Source organism: Lissotriton helveticus, chromosome 10 (assembly GCF_964261635.1).
Source record: "Lissotriton helveticus chromosome 10, aLisHel1.1, whole genome shotgun sequence".
Lineage (NCBI taxonomy): Eukaryota > Metazoa > Chordata > Amphibia > Caudata > Salamandridae > Lissotriton > Lissotriton helveticus.
This window is the reverse complement of record NC_136071.1, coordinates 1,037,423,363-1,037,445,497: the sequence shown is the minus strand read 5'-3', so window position 1 is coordinate 1,037,445,497 and position 22,135 is coordinate 1,037,423,363. Positions and strand designations below refer to the sequence as shown.

Below are 22,135 nucleotides of genomic sequence, written 5' to 3'. Positions count from 1 at the left end.
GTATGGTGAAGGAAATGATGTCTGCCTCCCCCGCCCTTGTGACATCATCCCAATCCTTGAGCATGGTGCATGTCGGAGTGCTAATGTATGCATTTGCTGGCCTCTCTTTTTTCAATCTCCAGGGGATAGCCCAAATCGTCCTGGCCAATATCTTCATGTCTATGTGTATCCACTGCTTAACGGATTCTCTCCTGGACCATTCCACCGGTACCCTCAATTGGGCTGCCTTGAAATAGACTGAGAAGTTTGGTAGCGCCACCCCCGTCCTTCTTTGGACAACTTAAGACATGGAACGGTAAGCATACTCTTCCCCCTTGCATATGAATTTGGTAATTAAGGAGCGTAGCTTGGGTAGTAGATCACGCTCTACATCAACTGGGAGTTTGTAGAACAGACATACTAGCTTTGGGTGATACGTCATTTTGACAGCATTAATCCGTCCTAGCCATGAGATGTACATTGGTTTCCAGTGTTGGAGATCCTGTTGTATTTGGGTCAGCATTGGGGGATAGTTGGCCATATAGATGTGGAAGGGCGAGATTTTGATCGATACCTTATCACTATTGATCTAAACCTCGATCTGGTCGACTGAACCTTTGTTGCCTGTCATTGAGGGAAGAAAGTGCATCTCTTACCAAGTTAGTTCACCCAATAAAGGACCTCGCTCCACAAGATCACAAACAACTTCTAGCTTTCAAAAGTTTATTGTAAGGTTAGGATAAGCTGCAAATACAGGCATCTCAGAATGAGATTCACGAGATACACAGGTCCAACTACATACATGTGCTCTCTGAAAGCCCTCAGACGAGCAACGGAAATTACCAGCACAAGTTCTAAGAATAATAAAGCTATCAGCATTGACGCATATTGAGATCTCTCCTTCATTTAAGTTGGAGGGAAAACACACAGGTTAGGCTGTCCCTACCCTGCTCTAGATGGTATCCCTACTTAACCAAGTCTCATCCTAACAAAAGGTGTCAGCAGTGAATGACCCCCAAGGGAAGTCACTCACTCTTAGTCTCTTGGTGAAAACCTATAGTTCTCCAGTCATGACCCCTCTCTGCCTACCCATCCGCTCTCTAAAGGGTCCTCAGGCATCTGCTCTAACTCCACCCAGGGGTGCTGTCCCTAATACAAAACAGTCAACAACATTTGAGACGCCCCTCACGAGACGCCCCTCACGTGGTGTAGCTTCTGGCTTTTTCCATGCTGCTTTGTATTGGGCCTCATACGTTGGAGTTGACCTTGCTTCTCAGACTCTTCTCCGGCCCGCTGATACCCCTTAAAACATTCCGGAACCCTCCTCCATGTCTGGGCCGTCTTCTGAACAGACCTCTATTCATATTATTTATAATTGGATCCCCCCTTTTCTCTTGCAGACAGACATCTGCAGCCAAGATCCCAACTCTCATAGACTTCCAAAAGTTTCGCAACATTTCTCGGCCCAGACCAGTACGTGTAAATCAATGTTAAAACATTTCAGGCCTACAGCATTTCTCATAATAATTATAGCATTCAACTTCTTCATTAATTAAAGCATGTTAATACTCTTATTCTATTATTCAGTAAACACATCTATAAATCATGGCCCATTAATGCAATGACCAAAACATTAGTGCAATCTATGTCGTGAAAAGAAACACCTTCCCTTCTAGCTCTGGCCCTGAGGCCTACCACATTCTGCGTTTAACCACATGCCATCTTACATTTTAACAGCTACACGACATGGATTCAGGAATAATCACATCTAATAAAATCATATAGTGTCACACATTTCTGTATTAGTTCCACTTCTACTTAAATCTCTACATTAGCTATACCTTCAGAATATAATTGCAGATACTACTAGCACTCATGGCATTTCTCCTCATGATTTGTGCTTACTACGGGTAAGTGTGATGCACTCATACATTTAGGTCAGTTTGCGCTCTCTCAGTTCCCCCCTTTGATGACCTCTCGGGGTCATCACTAACATTTAAACTGCAGTTATTGCTAGCATAACTTGTCTCTGCGTTTCCAGAGCCCTCAGACTCCTGTACTGATTATCTTGTATGGCAGCCAATCTCTGCAGCTGCTCTCTTTGGGCCCTTTCTGACCTTTTTGCTCTGTACCATTTGAATACCCTCACCAATCCCCACAATATGATCCCACAGATCAATATTATGATGATAGGTTTTAGTATATACCACACAAAGCTTTTGCCTAGGGTGGAGATCCACCCTCCAACTTCACTCATTCCGTGGCCCACCTTTTCCCAGACATTTTCTCTACTCAAGTCTTCGATCTCCTTGTGAATATCAGTTATGTTCCTAATAACTTTCTCAAGGGGCTTTGAATTGTCTGGAATGTAAGTACAACATTCCTGGACCTTCAAAGCCTTACAGACTCCGCCCTCTTTTGCTAGTAGGACATCTAACGCAAGACGGTTCTGAAGAACCATAGCCCTTATCGATTGCATCTCTCCTTCTACCAGCATTAAGGACTGAGCAGTGCTGGCAGACAACCTGTCGACGACTGTTGCCAGTCGTCTAATTTTAACATCATTAAGGATTAGTCCCAAAAGAGGGAACACAGCTACAAAGACATCTCCAACCATTTCTGCATCTCCTATATCTCTCCTTCCCCTCGATGATGTCTTGCCCTCGATGATCTCTAAGTCTTGTGCATGATATATTTTGGGGAAGACAATTGCTAGGTAACATGATCCATACCAGTTGTCAGGTAGTCTCACGTAGGCATTTCTTCCACATACAAAATACACATTTGGAATCACTTGCATTCCCTTCAGGAAATCTTTAGTATAGTACTCTATATTAAAAGCATGTTCACAGCTGACTTCTCCCACGTATACATTCTCGTAATACGTTTTGGCTCGGTGTAGACATAGCTTTCCTCTCTGCGTCTTATCTAAAGCTATTGGACCACTACTACCCTTTCTCTTGTGTGCCTTCTCTTCCTCGGTCCAATCTGTTTTCCATTGTCCTGATTTTTTCAAAATCTTTTGTCTCCTGTAACGATCATCCACCTGCCCTATGAACTTCTTCTCGACTTCTGACACCTTACATGTCAGGTTATTTCTACGGGCATGTGAAGTATCTAAGGTAATCCAAGGAATGAAGAACTTGGCCAATCTGTCTTCACTCTTCCAGTAGTCCCATTTGTTCATCTGCTTATAATTTGGGACTTCTGGCAACACTGAATCATAGTTGGAGAAATAGTATTCAAAACTATCTCTCCCATAAAATATACTAAGCAATAAGCTACATGTAATGCCATATGTCAGCGGGAGGTGATGATATCTAATGCCTTCATCTACAGACGCCGGCAACTGCATGCAGACGTAACAGTCCTTAACCTCCATGGCATCCACGTATTCATATAAGAGTTTAGCATAAGCATTTGACCTAAAGTCTCCTTGGGACTCATCTACGTGTAACCTGCGGGCTTCTGCAGCTAATAACGCTTTCTCTTGAGTGTTTTCCCTTTTCTCACCAGCAACAGTGGGTGTAAGCGTTTCTACAGATTTCACATCAGTTACCTTCGCCTCTTCCTCATGTCCCTTTACATAAGAAATTGTTACCACTAAAGCTATTAATATTATCACTCCTACTATTAGTGTACCTATTATACATTTAGCTCTGCGGTTCTGGGTGCCGGCTTCCATTTCGTCAGACAATATGGCTCTCTCTTATCTTGGCACAAAGTTCTTTTCTTCTCGTTCCTTTACAGTCTCTTTTTACTCTTTTTGTCTTTAGAATCCACACAACTGGAAGCTGACAACCTTCTTCGCAAAGGTCCTTTAATAGTTCAATACAGACAACCCTAGCCCTTCTCCATCAACTCAAGGGAAGGTCCCTAATATTCTCTGCTTCCTGGGCGCTAGGTAATCTTCTTTTTCTGCTCGCTTTATTTACAAAGTCCTTTAAGCATCTACTATCAGGTTTGTGCCTGCAGCTTCGATAGCAAAGTTCAGTATTTCCAAACGAAGATTGTGCTCTTCATGGGCTGTTATCGTTGTACCAAAGTCGGGGAATTGCAATTCTGAGAGAAACATGTGTTTTAACTTGCTGAGGCGGGGAGGTCTGGGGAGCATGAATGTTAGTGACCCTTCTTGTTCGACTCCGGGTACCAACAGTCGTATTTCCACGGTGACGATGGGCTCAGAACTGGACACCACCACCGCTCGAATCCTCCCTGTCTCCTGTTTCAAAGACATTTGTCGCCAGATATGTCCACTCAGGGGTGGAGTATCTTCTGCTTGGCACACGCACTCTTCTTGACCTTCTTCGGTCCGGTGCTTCAGCGCCCTGAGCACCTTCTTCCGGGTCTGAGTCTTCTGATATTGGAGGAAGGGTTATCTCTGGAGTTGACCTCAGGCTAGAGCTCCTTCTTTGCGGCCAATTAGCTTCTCCACGTGCCCTTCTACTCCTTCTCCTTCTTGTCTGTTCTCGCTCTCTGTCAGACCTGTCAGTGTCTGACTCGTACTCCCAGCTACTTTCTCCTTCTGTAGCGTCGTCTGTTTCGCTGTTGTACTGACCGTCCTCAGCTTGGTCAGACTCGTTCCCTGCTTCCGCTGGCACCTCTACAGCTTGGCTAGCCCCCTCTATGGCTTCTCGGTCCTCTGCTGGACGTCTATCCGAGAGAGGAGCTGTTTCTTCCAGAGGTGCTGGAACCCTTCGCGTATGTGACGCGTGGATCCAATTGGGCAGGCCTCCCACCTTCACAGCCGTGTTCGCGATCAGGATGATCTGGAAGGGCCCACGCCAACGAACATCCAGGCAGCTTCTTCTCACATGTTTTTTCACCAGGACCCAGTCCCCAGGGTACAGGTCATGGCACGGGCCCTGGCACGATGGAACCTCGGCAGCCTGCACCTGAAGGGACACAGAATGAATGGCGTCAGACAGCCCCTTACAATAGTCCAGGATCATATCATCTGTGATATTTAACAGTGCAGTAGTTGGGACAGATGGCAGCCTCATTGCTCTCCCCATTAACACCTCATGTGGTGACAACCCCGTTCTTCTGTCTGGGGTACTACGAAGGCTCATGAGGACCAATGGCAGGGCGTCAGGCCAACTCAGGGTCGTTGAGGAACACACTTTTGCAATTCTGGCTTTGATCGTGCCATTGATCTGCTCCACAATTCCTGAGGCTTCTGGTCGGTAACTGCAATGCAATTTCTGATCTATGTTCAGAGCCGCACAAATCATCTTCACAAGCTCGCTGTTGAAATGCGTTCCCCTATCTGATTCCAAAGAGGCCGGCACCCCGAAGCGCGGAATGAGTTCCCTAAGCAGTAACTTGGCCACTGTGAGGGTGTCGCACCTACGTGTAGGGTATGCCTCAACCCATCTGGAGAATACACAAACAACCACCAGGACATAGCGGAGGCGGTTGCACCTCGGCATTTCAATGAAATCTATCTGCATTCGATTGAATGGACCTCCAGACCTTCCTATGTGGCTCAGTGCAACTGGTGTTCTTTTCCCTACGTTCAACTGCTGACAGGTCACACAACGCTGGCACACTGCTTCTGCTGCTATTCTAAACTTAGGATTGTACCAGGTCTGTCTAAACACTCTCAGCATAGCGTCTCTCCCTAGGTGTACGGGACCATGTATGTGTCTGGCCATTGGGCTCACCATCTCATTGGGCAACACTGCTCTGCCGTCTGCTGAAACCCAAAAATGGGACTCACCCACTACACATCCTGCCTTTTCCCATGTTTCTTTTTCAAAATCAGGAGCATTTTCTTGCATGTTTGTCAGTTCGTCCCAAGTATCAACAGTTTCCAATATCATGGCTAATTCAGTCCTTACATTTATTCCACCCACTTCCACCTCTGTGAAAGAGTACCCTTGTTCCGCGCAATACCGCGCGACTTCGTCGGCATATCTATTGCCTTTCGAGACGAAGTCCTCATTTCTGGTATGTGCGGTGCACTTTACAACTGCGATACCTGCTGGACATTGCAACGCCTCTAACAACAGGCGCACAAACTCTCCATTGCGAATGGGAGAGCCTGAAGAGGTCATGAACCCTCTTTGAGACCATAACTGCCCGTAATCATGAACCACCCCATAACCATATTGGCTGTCGGTGTATATGGTGACTCGAATTTGATTGCTCGCCAAGCAAGCACGTGTCAAGGCAATAATCTCGGCTACCTGAGCGGAGTGTACTCCTTCCAGGCACCCAGCTTCCACAACTCCAGTAATTGTACAAACAGCGTAAGCTGCTCTCAACTGCCCAACTTCGTCTCTTACACATGAGCCATCGACAAAGAAAATTTCGTCTGGGTCGGTCAGTGGCTCATCTACGATGTCGGGTCTGGGTTTGGTGCATAGTTCAGTCACATCGAGGCAGTCATGGTCTGTACATTCATCATCATCCTCGATATCATTTGGGAGTGGCATCAAGGTGGCAGGGTTCAAAACAGAGCATCTCCTGAGGGTCACATTCTCTGCAGCAAGAATAACTTGCTCATAGCGCGTGAGCCTGCTGTTGGTCAGATGCTGTGTTTTGGTCCTGGTCATCAACAGTTCAACAGAATGGGGCACGCACACCTCTAACGGGTGCCCCATGACGATATTTTCACATCTCTCAATGCTGACACCCGTTGCAGCAACGGATTTGAGACATCCGGGCAACGCTGCGGCTACTGGGTCTAAGGTAGCCGAGAAATAAGCAACTGGTCTACGGACATTCCCATGGATTTGGACTAACACAGACAACGCGCAACCTTCTCTCTCACAACAGTAAAGCAAAAATGGTTTATTGTAATCAGGCATTCCCAATGCCGGAGCACGACACAGGTCCTCTCGCAGCTGCAAGAATGCCATCAAACAGTCTTTGTCCCATGGTACCGGATCGCTCACCTCCTTATGCGTCAGTTTTTGCAAGGGCTTTGCTTTCAGTGAAAAGTTCGCGATCCACTGTCGGCAATAACCCACCATCCCTAGGAACATCCTGACCTCTCTCTGTGTCCTAGGCGCATTCATTTTCATGATCGCCTCTATCCTGTCTGGTGACACCTTTCGTTTGCCTTTCTCTATTCTGTGTCCCAAGTACTGCACTTCTGTCAGGCAGTACTGCAACTTTCCCGGGGACACCTTGTGCCCATTGGCAGCTAGGTGATTTAACAAAGCAATGGAGTCCTCCCTGCAAGCTTCTTCTGTTTCTGACGCCACGAGGAGGTCGTCTATGTACTGGACCAGAACTGACTTCTGGGGCAGCACTAGACTTTCAAGATTTTTCTTCAAAAGCTGGTTGAAGATCGATGGGCTTTCTGTATACCCCTGAGGAATACGACACCATGTTAGGACGCGACCTTCCAGCTTAAATGCGAAAAGAAAATGGCTTTCTTCGTCCAGAGGGATCGAGAAGAAAGCCTGACAAAGATCAATCACAGTGAACCACTCAGCTTGGAATGGAATCTGAAACAGTATCACTGATGGATTCGGTACCACTGGACAACACGAAACGACTATGTTATTAATCTTTCGGAGGTCCTGCACTATCCGGAATTTCCCATTTGGTTTCTGCAGACCCATAATCGGGGAGTTGCATGGACTACCCACGATTTCTTTCAGTATTCCCTGTTTAATCATGGACTCGATCACGGGTTTTATGCCTGCAATCGTTTCTGGAGTCAATTTATATTGGGGTGTTCTTGGGAACTCAGCATGTGGTTTCACTACAATTTTCACTGGGTCCACCCCTTTGACCAATCCAATCTCTTCCCCAGTGAAATCCCATACTTCTGGTGCCACTGTCTCTCTCAAGTCCCAGGGGAGCTCATCTACTGTCAAAGTAGGGTACAGCTCCACGCATATTCTTGAGTTTGCAACTTTGAAGTCTGCGTCATCATCATTGGTCAATACCTCCACTCCCTGAGGTGTACAGTATATCGTACAATTCAATTTACACAACAGGTCTCTGCCTAGCAGACACACAGGACTTGAATCGCAAACCACAAACTGGTGCTCATCACTGTACTTCCCTATTTTCACCTGTACCGGTTCTGTCAATTGGCTGGTTATTCTCCTGTTTGCGACCCCCACCACTTGTATGGTCTCTCCAGACATGGGCAGGTCTGGAACTGCAGCTGATCTGATCGTGGATCTAGTGGCTCCTGTGTCCACCAGAAATGTCGTGGGGCACCCTGCTACTTCTGCTTCGACATAGGGTCCCCTCTGGTCCACCTCCAAGGCGGCCCCGAGGGTGCAGTCTTCTCTTTCCACTCTCTGTCCGGTTAATGGGTCCACATAATAGCACTCTTCTCCTTCTACAAACAGGGGCATCTGTCTATAGGTCTTACCCATAGTCCCTACTCGGGGAGGTTGCGGGAACTGGGCTCGGGGAGGAGCCCCCCCCCCTTTGAGCACCTTTCCCTGGTATGGCGTCACCCCTCTTGTAGGCGCGCTCTGGACCTCTTCCTCCTCTATCTCTTGTTCTCCTATCTCTACATTGTAGGGACACTCGCGTTTCCAATGCCCCACCTCGTTACACTGGTGGCACCTAGTCGTTTTCTTCAAGGCAGCTACGTCTATTCTGGGTCTAAAGGTGGAACTCTCCTCATTGCCCTTGTTCTGACTGTACTGCTTCTTTCCTCCTGTACCTGTTCCTTGCTGCTGTTGCTGCTGTCCCCCCTTCCCTGCTGCCTGCATCTGTACCACCATCAATTTTTCTTTTAGTTTCTTAGCCTTGGAGTCTATCTCATCACAGCAGTACCTGGCATATCTCAGTATTTCGTCTAGGGGTTTATTTTGCCAACAAATCAAGTGTTGCTGAATCATTAAACTAATATCCGGTCTCAGTCCCAGGACGAACTTGGACACAAATTGCCCTATGTCTTTTGGATCCATTACATCCAGGCCGCTATACTGTTTAAACGCCTTCAGCAATCTCTCGTAATATTCGTGGACTGTCTCTTTGGGTTCCTGTCTGGTTCGGTCTATTCTGACCCAATCTATGTCTTGCATTGGCACTTTCTCTTTCAGCCAAGTCATCACTCTCTCGAATTTTGCCATCACAATCTCGGACGGCCCATTAGTCTTAGCATCTCTCTCCGGCTCCGTTGTGGGCCACTCAGCGCTAACCTTGCATGCTGTCCACAGATCTCCTGGTACTACAATGTCAAACAGCGTGTTCAGATCTATCCATAGGACCTTTGAGATTTTTACAAATCTCTCAACTTGCTTGTACCACTCCACTGGGTTTTCCCGCAATTTGGGGAAGGAGGTGGTAAAAGCAGCTAAATCTCCCCTACTCCAAGGGACATGCACATAGTTCCCATTTGCGACTTCACGCAAAGGGTATGCTCCTATTCCCTGCAGCCTTCCTGGTGTCGTACCAAGCGTGCTTCTCCTGACGGTCCCTTTCTTGGACCACCTCTCTTCCCACTTATCTAGTGCCCTCCATGTCCTTATTCCAGTGATCAGTTCCCTTATGTGCGTTTTCAGCCCGATCGTTCTCCTCTCATCTAGGTCTCGATCTGTGTAATGTAGCCTGTGGTTACCCTGTAATGCTTTGGTTCTTGACAGGTCCACCATATATTTGCCTGCTAGTTCGACTAATTTCTCATGGATTGCTCTCGCCTTTCGAGTGATGTCCTTTGCCATATACAGTATTTCATCCTGCTCATACATTTCCAGTCTTTCTAAAGGCAGGGTACCATCTACCATGTCATCCAGGTCTGATCTTAAGCTGGCGACATCGAGTCTCTTGGCTTTTATCTCAGCTCGCAATATGTCTTTCGAAGGGGGCTCACTGGTCTCCCTACCATCCCAACTCCGAGCTCTACGTTTGGGCTCGGGAGAGTTAATGAGTGCTCTCCCTTGCTCCCATCTCTCCAGGTCCCATGCTCGGCCATCCGATCTTGGAAGGTGATGGAACACGGGCCTGTTACCCCCACTCTTGCTCTGCCCACTCTCTCTTTCTTCTCTCCTTTCACCGTACACCTCTCTGTTATTTTCCCTCTGGTCGCTACTCTCCCTTTGCCTAGTATCGCTCAGTATCCGATACGATCCTTCCTGGTTCCCCATATTCCCTGGGCTGCGCTCGTGTCCGTCATCACAGGGACTATGGTGCGACCTCTCACAACTCCCATTCAGTTCTCTGGTGCCGGGCACACAGTGGGTACACTTAAAGCTGTTTCTGTACTCCTGCGTTCTCCTCTCCCCTTCACTGAGTATTGGGCGCGCCACCCCTCCACTCCCGGGGCCCCCGTTTTCCAGGTCCGTTCTATCTCCACTCCGGGCCCAATGGGTGACTCCCCTACTATCTCTCTCTCTCCAGTCCCACTCCGGGCTGCTCTCCCCAGCCCCGCAGTGAGTCCGAGCTCTGCTGTCCTGACTTTCCCTTTCAGCTTCCGCAGCTATGATGCTCTTGTGAGCCTCCACTGCCTCATCCCACTTCTTCATGTACTCATTTAGCTCTTGAAAGGATTTTCGTCCAGATCCCCTCATATCCACTGGCCATCTAGGGCCCCCAGGATCCCCTCCTGGATCCCCTGCTGTGTGCACCGGGGTGCTCCACTCTCTTGGTATCGGCATCTGACTTGGGAAATTGATCGTATCGTTCCTCCTTGCCGTCTCTGCTCTTTCTCCGTCCTTCCGTACCCGTTCTTCCCCTCTTGCTCTCTCTGGGTCATATATCGATATTATAGGACCTATGGTAACAGGTACCTGTAGTGCATCTGGTAATGCGTAGGATGTGGCGCACTCCGTTTCCGGCGCTCTTTGTACCACAAACCTCCCGACTACCTGTTGCACCTGACTAGGCTGGGACAGCTCTTTCTTTGCCTCAGGATCCCACTCTGAACTGGGAAGCGGTCCATGCTCTCCTGCATTGCCCCCCTTTTCTCTTTCACTATGCTCGACCTCTCCCCCTGCTCTATTATACGGGGGTGGCCTGTCTGTCAATAATCTGTTTATCAGGCTGTCCTCTGTTTCGCTCTCATCATCTTCTTCTAGGGGGCTTTTATTTCCGGGCACCTCTAACACTGGGTACAGTTTATTGACTTCCATGTTATGCACTCTCCATCTTTTAGCATCCGCATCCCATCTGGCATCCTGTACTGCCCTTACCGATCGTTTCACCCTTTCTTGTCGTCTGTTCATATTCTTTACATGCGCTGCCCTAATCCATGCATCAAGGGCTTCAAACTGGGTCGGTCTAGGCAAGGGTCTCATTGAGGTCATGACTGATTTTAATCGATGTAACACCTCTAATCTGAACGTCCCGTACTTCGGGAACGTCAGTTCCTCATTTCCTTCCGTAATCTTACTCCACTCTGTTATCCAAAGGATCGTATGCAGCCCAACATTCACTGCCATGTAACGAGCCGGCGTACCCTCCGGCGGGGCTTCTTCCCCTTCATCCGATCCCCGCTTCTCTTTTTTAAACGCCGCTCTCAGCCATTTAAAACACTTCATAATTATACGCACAATATCCAGCCTCGCTACTCTGTTTACTTCCTGATGACAATCCACCAATCCTAGCGCGGCTTTGCTAACTTGGCCTATCGCGGCGCGGTCTTTCTCCGGTCGGCCAATCCCAGCTCGACACTTTCTGACGTCTTTGCTAGCTGGCCTATCACAGCGCGGTCTTTCTCCGGTTGGCCAATCACAGCGCGACACTTCCTGACGTCACTTTTCTCCGCTTCGCAGCAGCACCCCTCCTTTCTCAACTCGTCTCCCGGTCATGCATGCGTCCCATTCATACACCGAAAAATGACTACTTCCGACCAAGCGGTCACTTCCCTCGACTGTACGTCCACAGTCTATATGTAATTGTCAACACAACTGACGAAATGTCTATCGTCTCTCTGATAGGTTGCTTACACACACAGTAACCTCCGACCAGCGTCCGTTACTCACGCACTCACTCTTACGTTCCCCCTATCTCGGTCTTTCGGGTGATCAATGGTACCTCATGACCCCCTTCACACTAGTTGACAATTACTCTGGGTGTCCGATACACCCGAACCACTTAAGCTCTCCTTGAACTTAAGATTTCCACCGGTTGCGCGCGCTCACAACCTGTTCCACAGTCACTCTACAGACATTCAACTCCGCCAGACATTACAACATAGATACAATACAAAAACACCGCAATCTAACACGCATGACCCTTTATACTCACTCTCGACCGATACTGCTGCTTTTTCTGTCTCACGTCATCCGGATCTTCTTCGGCGGGCGGTTCTTCCGATCATCGATCTCTAAGGGCCTTGGGGTAAGCTAACCTGGCCTAGGTCACCGTCCTCAAGAAGGCAACCATCCTCTATAGCTACCAACTGGAAGGGCGAGATTTTGATCGATACCTTATCACTATTGATCTAAACCTCGATCTGGTCGACTGAACCTTTGTTGCCTGTCATTGAGGGAAGAAAGTGCATCTCTTACCAAGTTAGTTCACCCAATAAAGGACCTCGCTCCACAAGATCACAAACAACTTCTAGCTTTCAAAAGTTTATTGTAAGGTTAGGATAAGCTGCAAATACAGGCATCTCAGAATGAGATTCACGAGATACACAGGTCCAACTACATACATGTGCTCTCTGAAAGCCCTCAGACGAGCAACGGAAATTACCAGCACAAGTTCTAAGAATAATAAAGCTATCAGCATTGACGCATATTGAGATCTCTCCTTCATTTAAGTTGGAGGGAAAACACACAGGTTAGGCTGTCCCTACCCTGCTCTAGATGGTATCCCTACTTAACCAAGTCTCATCCTAACAAAAGGTGTCAGCAGTGAATGACCCCCAAGGGAAGTCACTCACTCTTAGTCTCTTGGTGAAAACCTATAGTTCTCCAGTCATGACCCCTCTCTGCCTACCCATCCGCTCTCTAAAGGGTCCTCAGGCATCTGCTCTAACTCCACCCAGGGGTGCTGTCCCTAATACAAAACAGTCAACAACATTTGAGACGCCCCTCACGAGACGCCCCTCACGTGGTGTAGCTTCTGGCTTTTTCCATGCTGCTTTGTATTGGGCCTCATACGTTGGAGTTGACCTTGCTTCTCAGACTCTTCTCCGGCCCGCTGATACCCCTTAAAACATTCCGGAACCCTCCTCCATGTCTGGGCCGTCTTCTGAACAGACCTCTATTCATATTATTTATAATTGGATCCCCCCTTTTCTCTTGCAGACAGACATCTGCAGCCAAGATCCCAACTCTCATAGACTTCCAAAAGTTTCGCAACATTTCTCGGCCCAGACCAGTACGTGTAAATCAATGTTAAAACATTTCAGGCCTACAGCATTTCTCATAATAATTATAGCATTCAACTTCTTCATTAATTAAAGCATGTTAATACTCTTATTCTATTATTCAGTAAACACATCTATAAATCATGGCCCATTAATGCAATGACCAAAACATTAGTGCAATCTATGTCGTGAAAAGAAACACCTTCCCTTCTAGCTCTGGCCCTGAGGCCTACCACATTCTGCGTTTAACCACATGCCATCTTACATTTTAACAGCTACACGACATGGATTCAGGAATAATCACATCTAATAAAATCATATAGTGTCACACATTTCTGTATTAGTTCCACTTCTACTTAAATCTCTACATTAGCTATACCTTCAGAATATAATTGCAGATACTACTAGCACTCATGGCATTTCTCCTCATGATTTGTGCTTACTACGGGTAAGTGTGATGCACTCATACATTTAGGTCAGTTTGCGCTCTCTCAGATGCCTTCTCTCTAGGAGTGAGTTGGATCCCTAAGTACTGAATGGAGCGTTTGGCACATTGATAGGTGGATTGCCCCTGAAGTCGCAAGGCTTCCTCTTCTGGGACTGTAAGATTCAATATGAAGGATTTTGATGTATTTACCTTGAAGCCCGCTACTGCTTCAACAGTATGTAATTCTGTCTGTAATGCTTGTAGGGAGGTTTCCGGGTATGTAAGCGCTATTAATATGTCATCAGCGCAGAGCGAGTCCTTATGTTCCGTGCCCCCGAATTGTATGCCTCTGATCTCTGGGTTTGTTCTGAACCGAACCGCCAGGGGTTCAAAGCTGAGAGCGAACATCAAAGGGGAATATTGGCACCCCTGCCTTGTGCCCCTACTCAGGGAGAATGGTGGTGATTGCGACCCGTTAACCTGCACTCTTGACTGTGGATACCTATAGTTAGCCCGCACCATGTTAATGAAGCCTTGCCAGAATCCAAATTTTTGCATAGTTAGAAAAAGGAAAGACCAATCTAACCTGTCAAAGGCCTTTTCTGCGTCTAGGCCCACCAATAGTGCAGGAATCTTGAATTTGGCAAATTTCTCAATCAAATGAATAGTCCTATGAATGTTATTGTGTTTTTGTCTGCCTTTTATGCAGCCTGATTGATCAGGGTGGATTAGTAAGGGCATTAACATATCTATTCGCGCAGCTACTATGGCAGAGAAGAATTTGACATCCATGTTTAACAGTGCAATGGGTCGATAGGATGCATATTTATGTGGATTCTTTCCTGGTTTGGGAATCACCATGACCACAGCCTCAGCCATAGAATTTGAGACTTTTGAGTCTTCGGCTATTGCATTAAATAACAATGTGAGGTGTGGTGTGAGTTCCGACGCATATATTTGATAAAATTGAGTTGTAAGCATGTCAGGCCCTCATCCTCCGTTATCGCTCCATTAAACCGATCATTCTCTGCAGGCGAGATCTGGTAAAGCGCTACTGAGTCCAGGTATTTCTGCTCTGCTGTAGATTAGTATCTGGTTGTGTACCTGTGTAGAGGTCCCTAAAAAACCCACTGAAAATGTGTTCTTTAACGTGGGGAGAGGATGTACCCTTACGGCTAGAGCTGTTGACCTCAAAGCTGGGGAACCGGGTTCGAGTCTCGGCAACGACGCTCAACATCCTGTGATTCTGGGCAAATCACTTAATCTACCAGTGCCTAACAAAAATGAATATGTCCTTCTGTAACGAAACTGGTGCTCATGTAAAGCGCTCTGATACCCGATTTCTCTGGTCTAGTTCACGCTATATAAAAGTCTAAAATAAAACACAAAAAGAACTTTGTCTTTATGGGATATAGTGCCATCCCTATCCTGTATGCCCCCTATGTATTCATGTTCCCTCTTTTGGCGCAACTGTCTTGCTAAGTGGGCCCCTACTTTGCCTCCCTGCGCACAGGAGATTTGCCGGAGTCTCAATAGTGTGTATTCCGCCCTGTTAGTGTAAATTGCTTTGATTTTCCTCCTCAGTACTGTGAGTTGCCTCTTCAATATTTGTGACTGTGCTGTCATATGGTCCCTCTCTACTTTCACCAGTTCCTCCTCTAGTGCTACTCGTTCCTTATCCCGCCGTTTGTTTAGGGTGGAGTTCATATCTATGCACTCACCCCTGAGGACTGCTTTAAATGCATCCCATTTATTCTGGACTGAGGTGGCCTGGGGGTCATTAAGCTCAAAGAAGTCAGAGATGGATTTCCTCAACTCCTCTCTCATAAGTTTATCCCTGGTCACTGGAACTGGAAAATACCATCAATGAGTGCTTGACCCATTGTGCCTCCAAGACAGACTGATAGTTACAAAGCTGTGATCTGAGATCGTAATCAGGACTATCTTTTCAGCTTCTAAAGAACCTAGGAGAGATTGGCTTATAAAAATGTTATCTAACCTGGAATATGTAGAGTGAACATGTGAAAAGAAGGTATAATCTTTGGTGGTTGGGTAGAGCGTCCACCACGCGTTTTGTAGGCCCAACGCTTGTATTTTCTGCTTGGTTCCCTTGGAAAAGATGCTTGTGGCTGCCTCTGAGAGTGTGTACTATCCACCTCTGCTTGCCATGTCAGATTAAAGTTGCCCATGAGTATCATTGGGCCCTCTGTAAATTTGCCTATCTGGTCTAGGAGTGAGGTCAAGAACACAATTTGTCCTGTATTGGGGACGTATACAGAAAAAATGTGCAATGTATGCCTCTCAGTCTCCCCTTCACCATGAATATTCTGCCCTCTTGATCAGACTTAATAACCTCAGTCAGGAATTTCGTCAAGCTGTGGAACAGCAGGGCCACTCCCTTTTGTTTGGAGTTGGTGGACGATCTATAGAATAATGGGTAGCTTTTATGGCGGAGCTGCATCTCTTCTGTTTTTTTAAGGTGCATTTCCTGCAATGCTACCACTTCAAACGGGTGATCCTTGAGGTATTCCCAGACTTTTTGCCTTTTAAGGGTCAAAATCATACCTTTTATGTTCCATGAGGCTATTGAGACCATTTTACCATTCTTTGAACACTGCCCTTCTCCCTTCCCTCCCCGCATATCCCCGCTCCTCCTTTAACGATCCCTGGTTGTTGTTTACAATTACCTCTTTCAGCAGCGAATAGTGATCCAGCAAACCACATTTGTAACGGTTGTCCACTCATTCCTTGATCCCACCACCAGGTACTCTCCCCCCCTCGTGTAAAAAGAAATAGAAAATGTAACTTCCCATCAACCCCTCGCCAGACAGCCAACGGGCTTCCAGCCAGTTCAGTAATGATAGAAACTGGTATAATAACTGGAGACACGGGCAGTGCCCACTGTCACGACCGACGGATGATATCAGCATAGCGTTCCATCTGTAAAAAGATCTTTAGTATTAGGTTCCACTTCAGACCGTTTACCTTGACGAAGGTGCTCCATTTCTATTCAACATCTTTATGCCTGTGTTCATCTCTCTTGTCCTCGTGGCTCCCTCCCCAAGAACAAGGCATGGATTTTCTCCTGACCGGTGAGCGATCGTTCTTGGCCCTCATTTGCTGCTTGGTTTTCCTTTTGTGATGGTGTGCCATTGTTTTCTTGGCCTTGACATCGCGTCTAAGTCTTTCGAGGGTGCCTTGGCTATTGTCATCTTCAGGGACAGGGAGGCCCAAAATGTGCAGGCCTTCTTCTAGACCTGAGACAAGTTGGGATTTGTTGTTGAGTCCGAAGGTTAGACCAAATGTGAATGTACATCTGTAGCGTATATTGTCTTCCCTGAGTTTGGTGTTGATCGACCTTAGTTGTTGCCTGGGTACCAGAGTGAAGGGTGCCAGATCCTGAAACAGCAGCCGGTTGCTTTCTTTTTCCCTGTGGCTTGTAGTATTGTTTCTTTAGTTTTAAAAGAATGGACCTTAACGAGGACATCCCTTGTGCAACGCCGTTTGCCCAACTACAGATTCCCAACTCGGCGAACCCTGTCTATTTTAATCTTCAGCTGATGTGGACTCACAATTACTGTGAAAGCCCATCCACAAAGGCCTCCAAATACGGTCCTTCCACACCCTCCTCCAAGTCTCTTATACAAATATTCTCCCTCCGAGACCTGTTTTCTAGAACATTTATTAGAAAAATAATGCAACTATAAATTAAAAAATAATATATGGGAAAAAAATGATAAAAGAAAATTAGCACACAGCTATAAAAGTGTAATAAGTTGATTAAAAAGCACTGGCAAAGACAATTGCTCACGGCGTGAAAATGCCAAGCTATTGACTTTACCAGTGCTTGGGTGATCATAAAATGGATTTACTATTAAGAAAGCCCTTTCCAAGATGGCAACCCATGAGCACGCATATATTGTGATGCATGTATATGCATACATTGTGATGCATGTGTGCTTGTGTTGGCATGGTGGACATTTCATTTTTAATTTACTGTTTTAATATACCAGATAGTCATGTTAACATAGTATATTAAAATGCTTAAAAAAGTAAAAAGAAAGTTAATGTAAAGCACAAAAAGGAAAGCAAGCAGCCCAGTAGCGCTTTTCAACTGCCAGGCGTTTGCTAAATGAAAAAATGTCTTTTTTTTATTTGTGAGAAGGGAAGTGGGAAAGGGATAAGGGTGGCGACAAGAGTAGCTGGAAGTTGAGGATTGAAAATAAATCACGGAGGCTATGGCGAGGAGGTGGAAAAAGCGGGAGGAGCGATGAAGCAAACAGGGATCCCATGGACTTATGAATACCAAAGTTATAAAATGAACAATCATTAGCAAAGTCAATAGGTCTGGCATTAGTTGCCAGTCTTTTAACTTTGTCAAAACTCGTTTTCTTTTGTCATGGTTTTTGTCGAAAAAATTATTGTTGGAGGAGTTGCTGGCCACTCACCAATCTAAAAATCATTGGCTAAAAGCAAAAATATTTTTAGGTCTCAAAAAGGAAACATTGCCAGGATAGTCCTTGGCACTGACGGGAACTACTCTGTGAGTGGATGTGCTCTTTGTGAAAGAGAAGAATGCAATAGTGAATTGGTAAATGGCTAAAGTGGGCTGACCTACTGCCCCATGAGGTATGCTGCAGCGGGCGGATGAAAAATGTGAATGACATCAACAATAGACTAAGGTTCAAGGGGGCTGTCTGAAAACCTGTACGAGTAAGTATATTATGAGTATACAACGTAAGCAAAATGTAAAGCTTTTAGCTATCGCCTTATCTAAAAAAGAGTATACAGGTAAGCAGTGGAAAGACATAACTCATCCAATCAGAACTCTGTTAGGCCGAAATAGTCTTGGTTTGACACATACAATGATAAGGAGGAAAGCTATTGAATCAAGAGAAGAAAAGTGAGAGGGACAGAACAAATCAATCATGAGCGAGAAGCTGACACAAAGCTATTACAAGTATATGTTATGCTGGAAAACACTAGGCCTGCCTTGGTAACCGAGACCTAAAAAAGAAGTGAAATTAAAATGTTGCAAGAGTATGCTGTACATTTTGCATTAAACAACTCTTTCAACCCAAGATAAATGTTTCATTCAGTCAATTTGATCAACGTCATAAGCTACACAATGAAGTACATGTTTTTAATGTTGTACTCACAACGCATTTTCTGGAATTTCGGTTTTCAGAAGAGGTAATGAATTTTCAAATACAACAGGACCAAATTGGCAAGTAGCATGATAATATGCACAAAAGACATTTGAGTGAAGAAGTAAGTAAAGGATGAACCGAAGCTGATAAATGACATCAACAGCAACAGAAGATACCTTATGAGCGATACTGATGCACTGCACTTTTAAAATTCAACCAATTCTCAAGTTTGTAATCTAACATTCTGTGCTATATCCATGCAAAACATATTCCGCAGCTCTGACAATGTGCACACATAAGGCCTTATTTAAAACAGGGCGGTAATGGAGATTTCACCAAAAATGATCAGATTTTTCATTTGCACCTGCAACAGCAATACTGCCCTAGTGGGGTGCACCACTTTTGACGAACATAACACCGGTGGAGAGAGGTCACACCCTGGGTTATGTTAGCACAGCAGCCACACAATTTATGGGTGTTAACACACCACCACATTTGGCTGAATTAGTGCTGTGAAAGATTGCTATGGAAATCGTCATGGGCTTTCACATGAAGGTAAGGGTGGCATCGCTAAATCGCCAGAAATCAGCTTAGCTTGTTAGTGAAAAAGGACAGATGATCATGCGCACCAATAGTGTACACCTACTTTTCCCAGACAAAGTGGGGCAAATTCTGAGAGCAGTGACAAGCATTAGTGGATTTTTCCCGTGGAGGATTTCTCCCTCAAATTGGCTCCCCTCATAGTGTACACAGCCACTTTGATTGAGAAACCTCTGCCACCATAACAGCACATTCTTAAGATGGTATATGTTCTACCCTCATCTCGACCGTGGTAGGAAATGTTGCTACAATCGTACGTGGAAAGGTTTTTGAACAAACTATAACTCAGCCTGTCAGTCTCAATAGTAGATAAATCCACACTGTGAAAACATAAACTTTTGCAATTGAATGTGGAGGAAAATTTATAGACATGTACTGAGAGTTTTATTATGCAAAATGGTGCATGGGTCAAGGCTGCACTTGGCCAGTGAGTTGTAAGTAAAATAGAAAATGTGCCCTATTCAGCACAGGGGCTAACTTGCGCTTGCAGGTGTGCAGTCACCATGAAAACCAGAGCAGCATTTCCAGACTGCAGCTCTGTCTTTCACTGCAGTCGGCAGGCCTCATTTTGAAGGGAACAGGATTCCCTGGCAGGTGAGTGCAGTGAGTGAATTCACTTACCTTTATGGTAGTGCCTGGGTGCTCGGGGGACCACCACACCCTCTCCCAAAAGGTACCCTTGTGGGTGCCCCTTCCTCAGTGGAGCACAGATAGTTTTCCTCCCCAGAGCCTGTTTGTTCCCACATCAGTAATATGGCTCAGGTGCAGGGGCAAATTTGTTTCCTCATTTTCTTGAGGTCATACCCTATATAAAATGCAAAATGTGTGCCCACAAGATCAGTATTACAGAAGGGGCTGTGCAAGCATCTGCCATCTTTCTGAACTTCAGAAGACACCCGATGAAAATGCTTGTTGCTACTGGAGACCACTTTGGGAATCCATATAAAGGTAGATAAAACGTCACCACTAAATTCTGCAAAATCTAAGGTTAAAATCCAGGGCTTGTAATGCACCTAAAGGGTAGATTCACACTCGCGTTTTAAAAAAAGGTGCACAGCCTGAATGGTTCCCTTTCAAACATTGATATGATTTTCACTACATCACACAGATATGTGCGTCATATGGCCCAGGGATTCCTAGAGAATGAACAGGAAACAGAGCGGGAACTTGCCTGCAGTGTGGGGCTCGGAGCTGTGAGCACGCTCTCTCGCGCTGTAGCTCTGCAGTTTACATCAGTCCATGTAAGGCTTGACGCCTGAAATCCCCGTCCCATAAAACTTTTAAGAAGGCACGGAGAACTGAGGATCTGTGGAAAAATAACCAAAAGGCTGGGATCCCCTGGCCGCGCTGACACGTTCTGTTTTCAGTCAAATAAACTTCTCGTTGCTTGTTTACTGTTTCGCAGTCGATAGTCCACCCTGCTACTGTAATCCAAAAAGAGGCAAATTCCTCTCAGCCTCAGAGGCTGGTGGGTCACGGCAAGTGTGAGCGGGTTTGGTCGCCAAAGGACGGCGACAAGAGCTCTCCCCAGTAAAAGGTACTGTGTTTTGGTTTTTTACATTACAGAGTTGCACAGGAAGTACTGGGTGCTTGAATGGGCGTTTGTGGCGATCTGCAGGAAAATGTGCACTGGAGGAAAGTGAGGAGGGCGGGGGGTCACCCCCCGCAAGAACTAATGACAAGTGCAGCTAAAAACAACAGGTGGTTCTACTCCCCATTCCGCCCTTAACAGTCCTTAACAGTCCTAGCAGCACGCGCACCCAGCTCAGCCTCACATCAAGTAGCAGCCGTTAAACACAGTTGCTAAGGAAATACGAAATTGCAGTCGAGGAAAAGCGACAAAATGCAGGCTGGGGACCGCGGCTCGGTTGCAAAGCATCACGGAATAAAGCTAAAGGCACTGTACCTGCGTGCTGGGGTTCTCCAGGGTGTCCATCTGAATATCCTGGGAAGTGGAAGGCGTTTTGGACATCATCATATTGTGGACCATTGGATAAACTAATGGATTGAAGACAGCTGGAGGAGGAAGGGAAGCCTTTCAGTGACAGTCCTGAAAAAGCAAGGAGACCCCCTGTTTATTTCACCCTCGCCTGGGCTGCGCGCGTGCCATGCTGGATGGAGGAGGCTCGCCTGTGCCGCTGGTTTCCAGCCGCTGCCTTGGCTTCAGCAGGAGCAACAGGAGGAGGCAGGAGACGGCCCGGGGAGTGCGCGCTGATGGGAGCGGAGATTGCTGATATCACACAGGCTGCCACCTCCGCTGTTGAATGTGTCTTTTAAGGAGAACAGAGCTGCTCCCTCCAGCCCAGGCACAGAAAGAAGTGGCGAAGGTAGCTTGGCTCGGCTGAGTCTCTGCGCACGTGACGCGCGCTTGGAGATGTGTGTCAATTTGTCTCTGTGCTCAGGAGGTTCCCGCGCAGTCTGGTCTGCATCACTGATATCTACGCCAGGAGGATCATATCTGACCCGCCGTCCATCAGTGAAGTACAAACAGCTGACAAAGTGACCGCCGACCGTCTGACCTGAGCAGAGATGACTGACTGAGGTTCTCTCTCTCTCTCTCCCGTGAGGGCAGCAGCATGCGGAGGGCTCGGTGTTTACTTCAATGTAGGCTCCAGTTTCCTCATTCCAGCTTTTACAGTGCACGAGTGTGGGCCATGTTACCAAACATTGTGGTCCATTTAGTCAATTTTTTCCTTCTTTTCATTCCTTTTGGATATTTTTAGTTGGTTCTCCGTGTTG

At 46.5% G+C, this 22,135-nt stretch overlaps 1 protein-coding gene across 1 annotated transcript in view; it reads right to left on the bottom strand.

Moving 5' to 3' along the window:
* The window catches only part of CACNB2 (calcium voltage-gated channel auxiliary subunit beta 2), a 1,223,908-nt gene extending 1,202,193 nt beyond the window's left edge, over positions 1 to 21,715 (bottom strand). The window contains exon 1 of the mRNA XM_078663742.1: positions 21,303 to 21,715. Within this exon, the coding sequence (XP_078519868.1) occupies positions 21,303 to 21,386 (84 nt within the window). The 5' untranslated portion in view covers positions 21,387 to 21,715. The remainder of the gene's footprint in view (positions 1 to 21,302) is intronic.
* Positions 21,716 to 22,135: the final 420 nt, after the last annotated feature.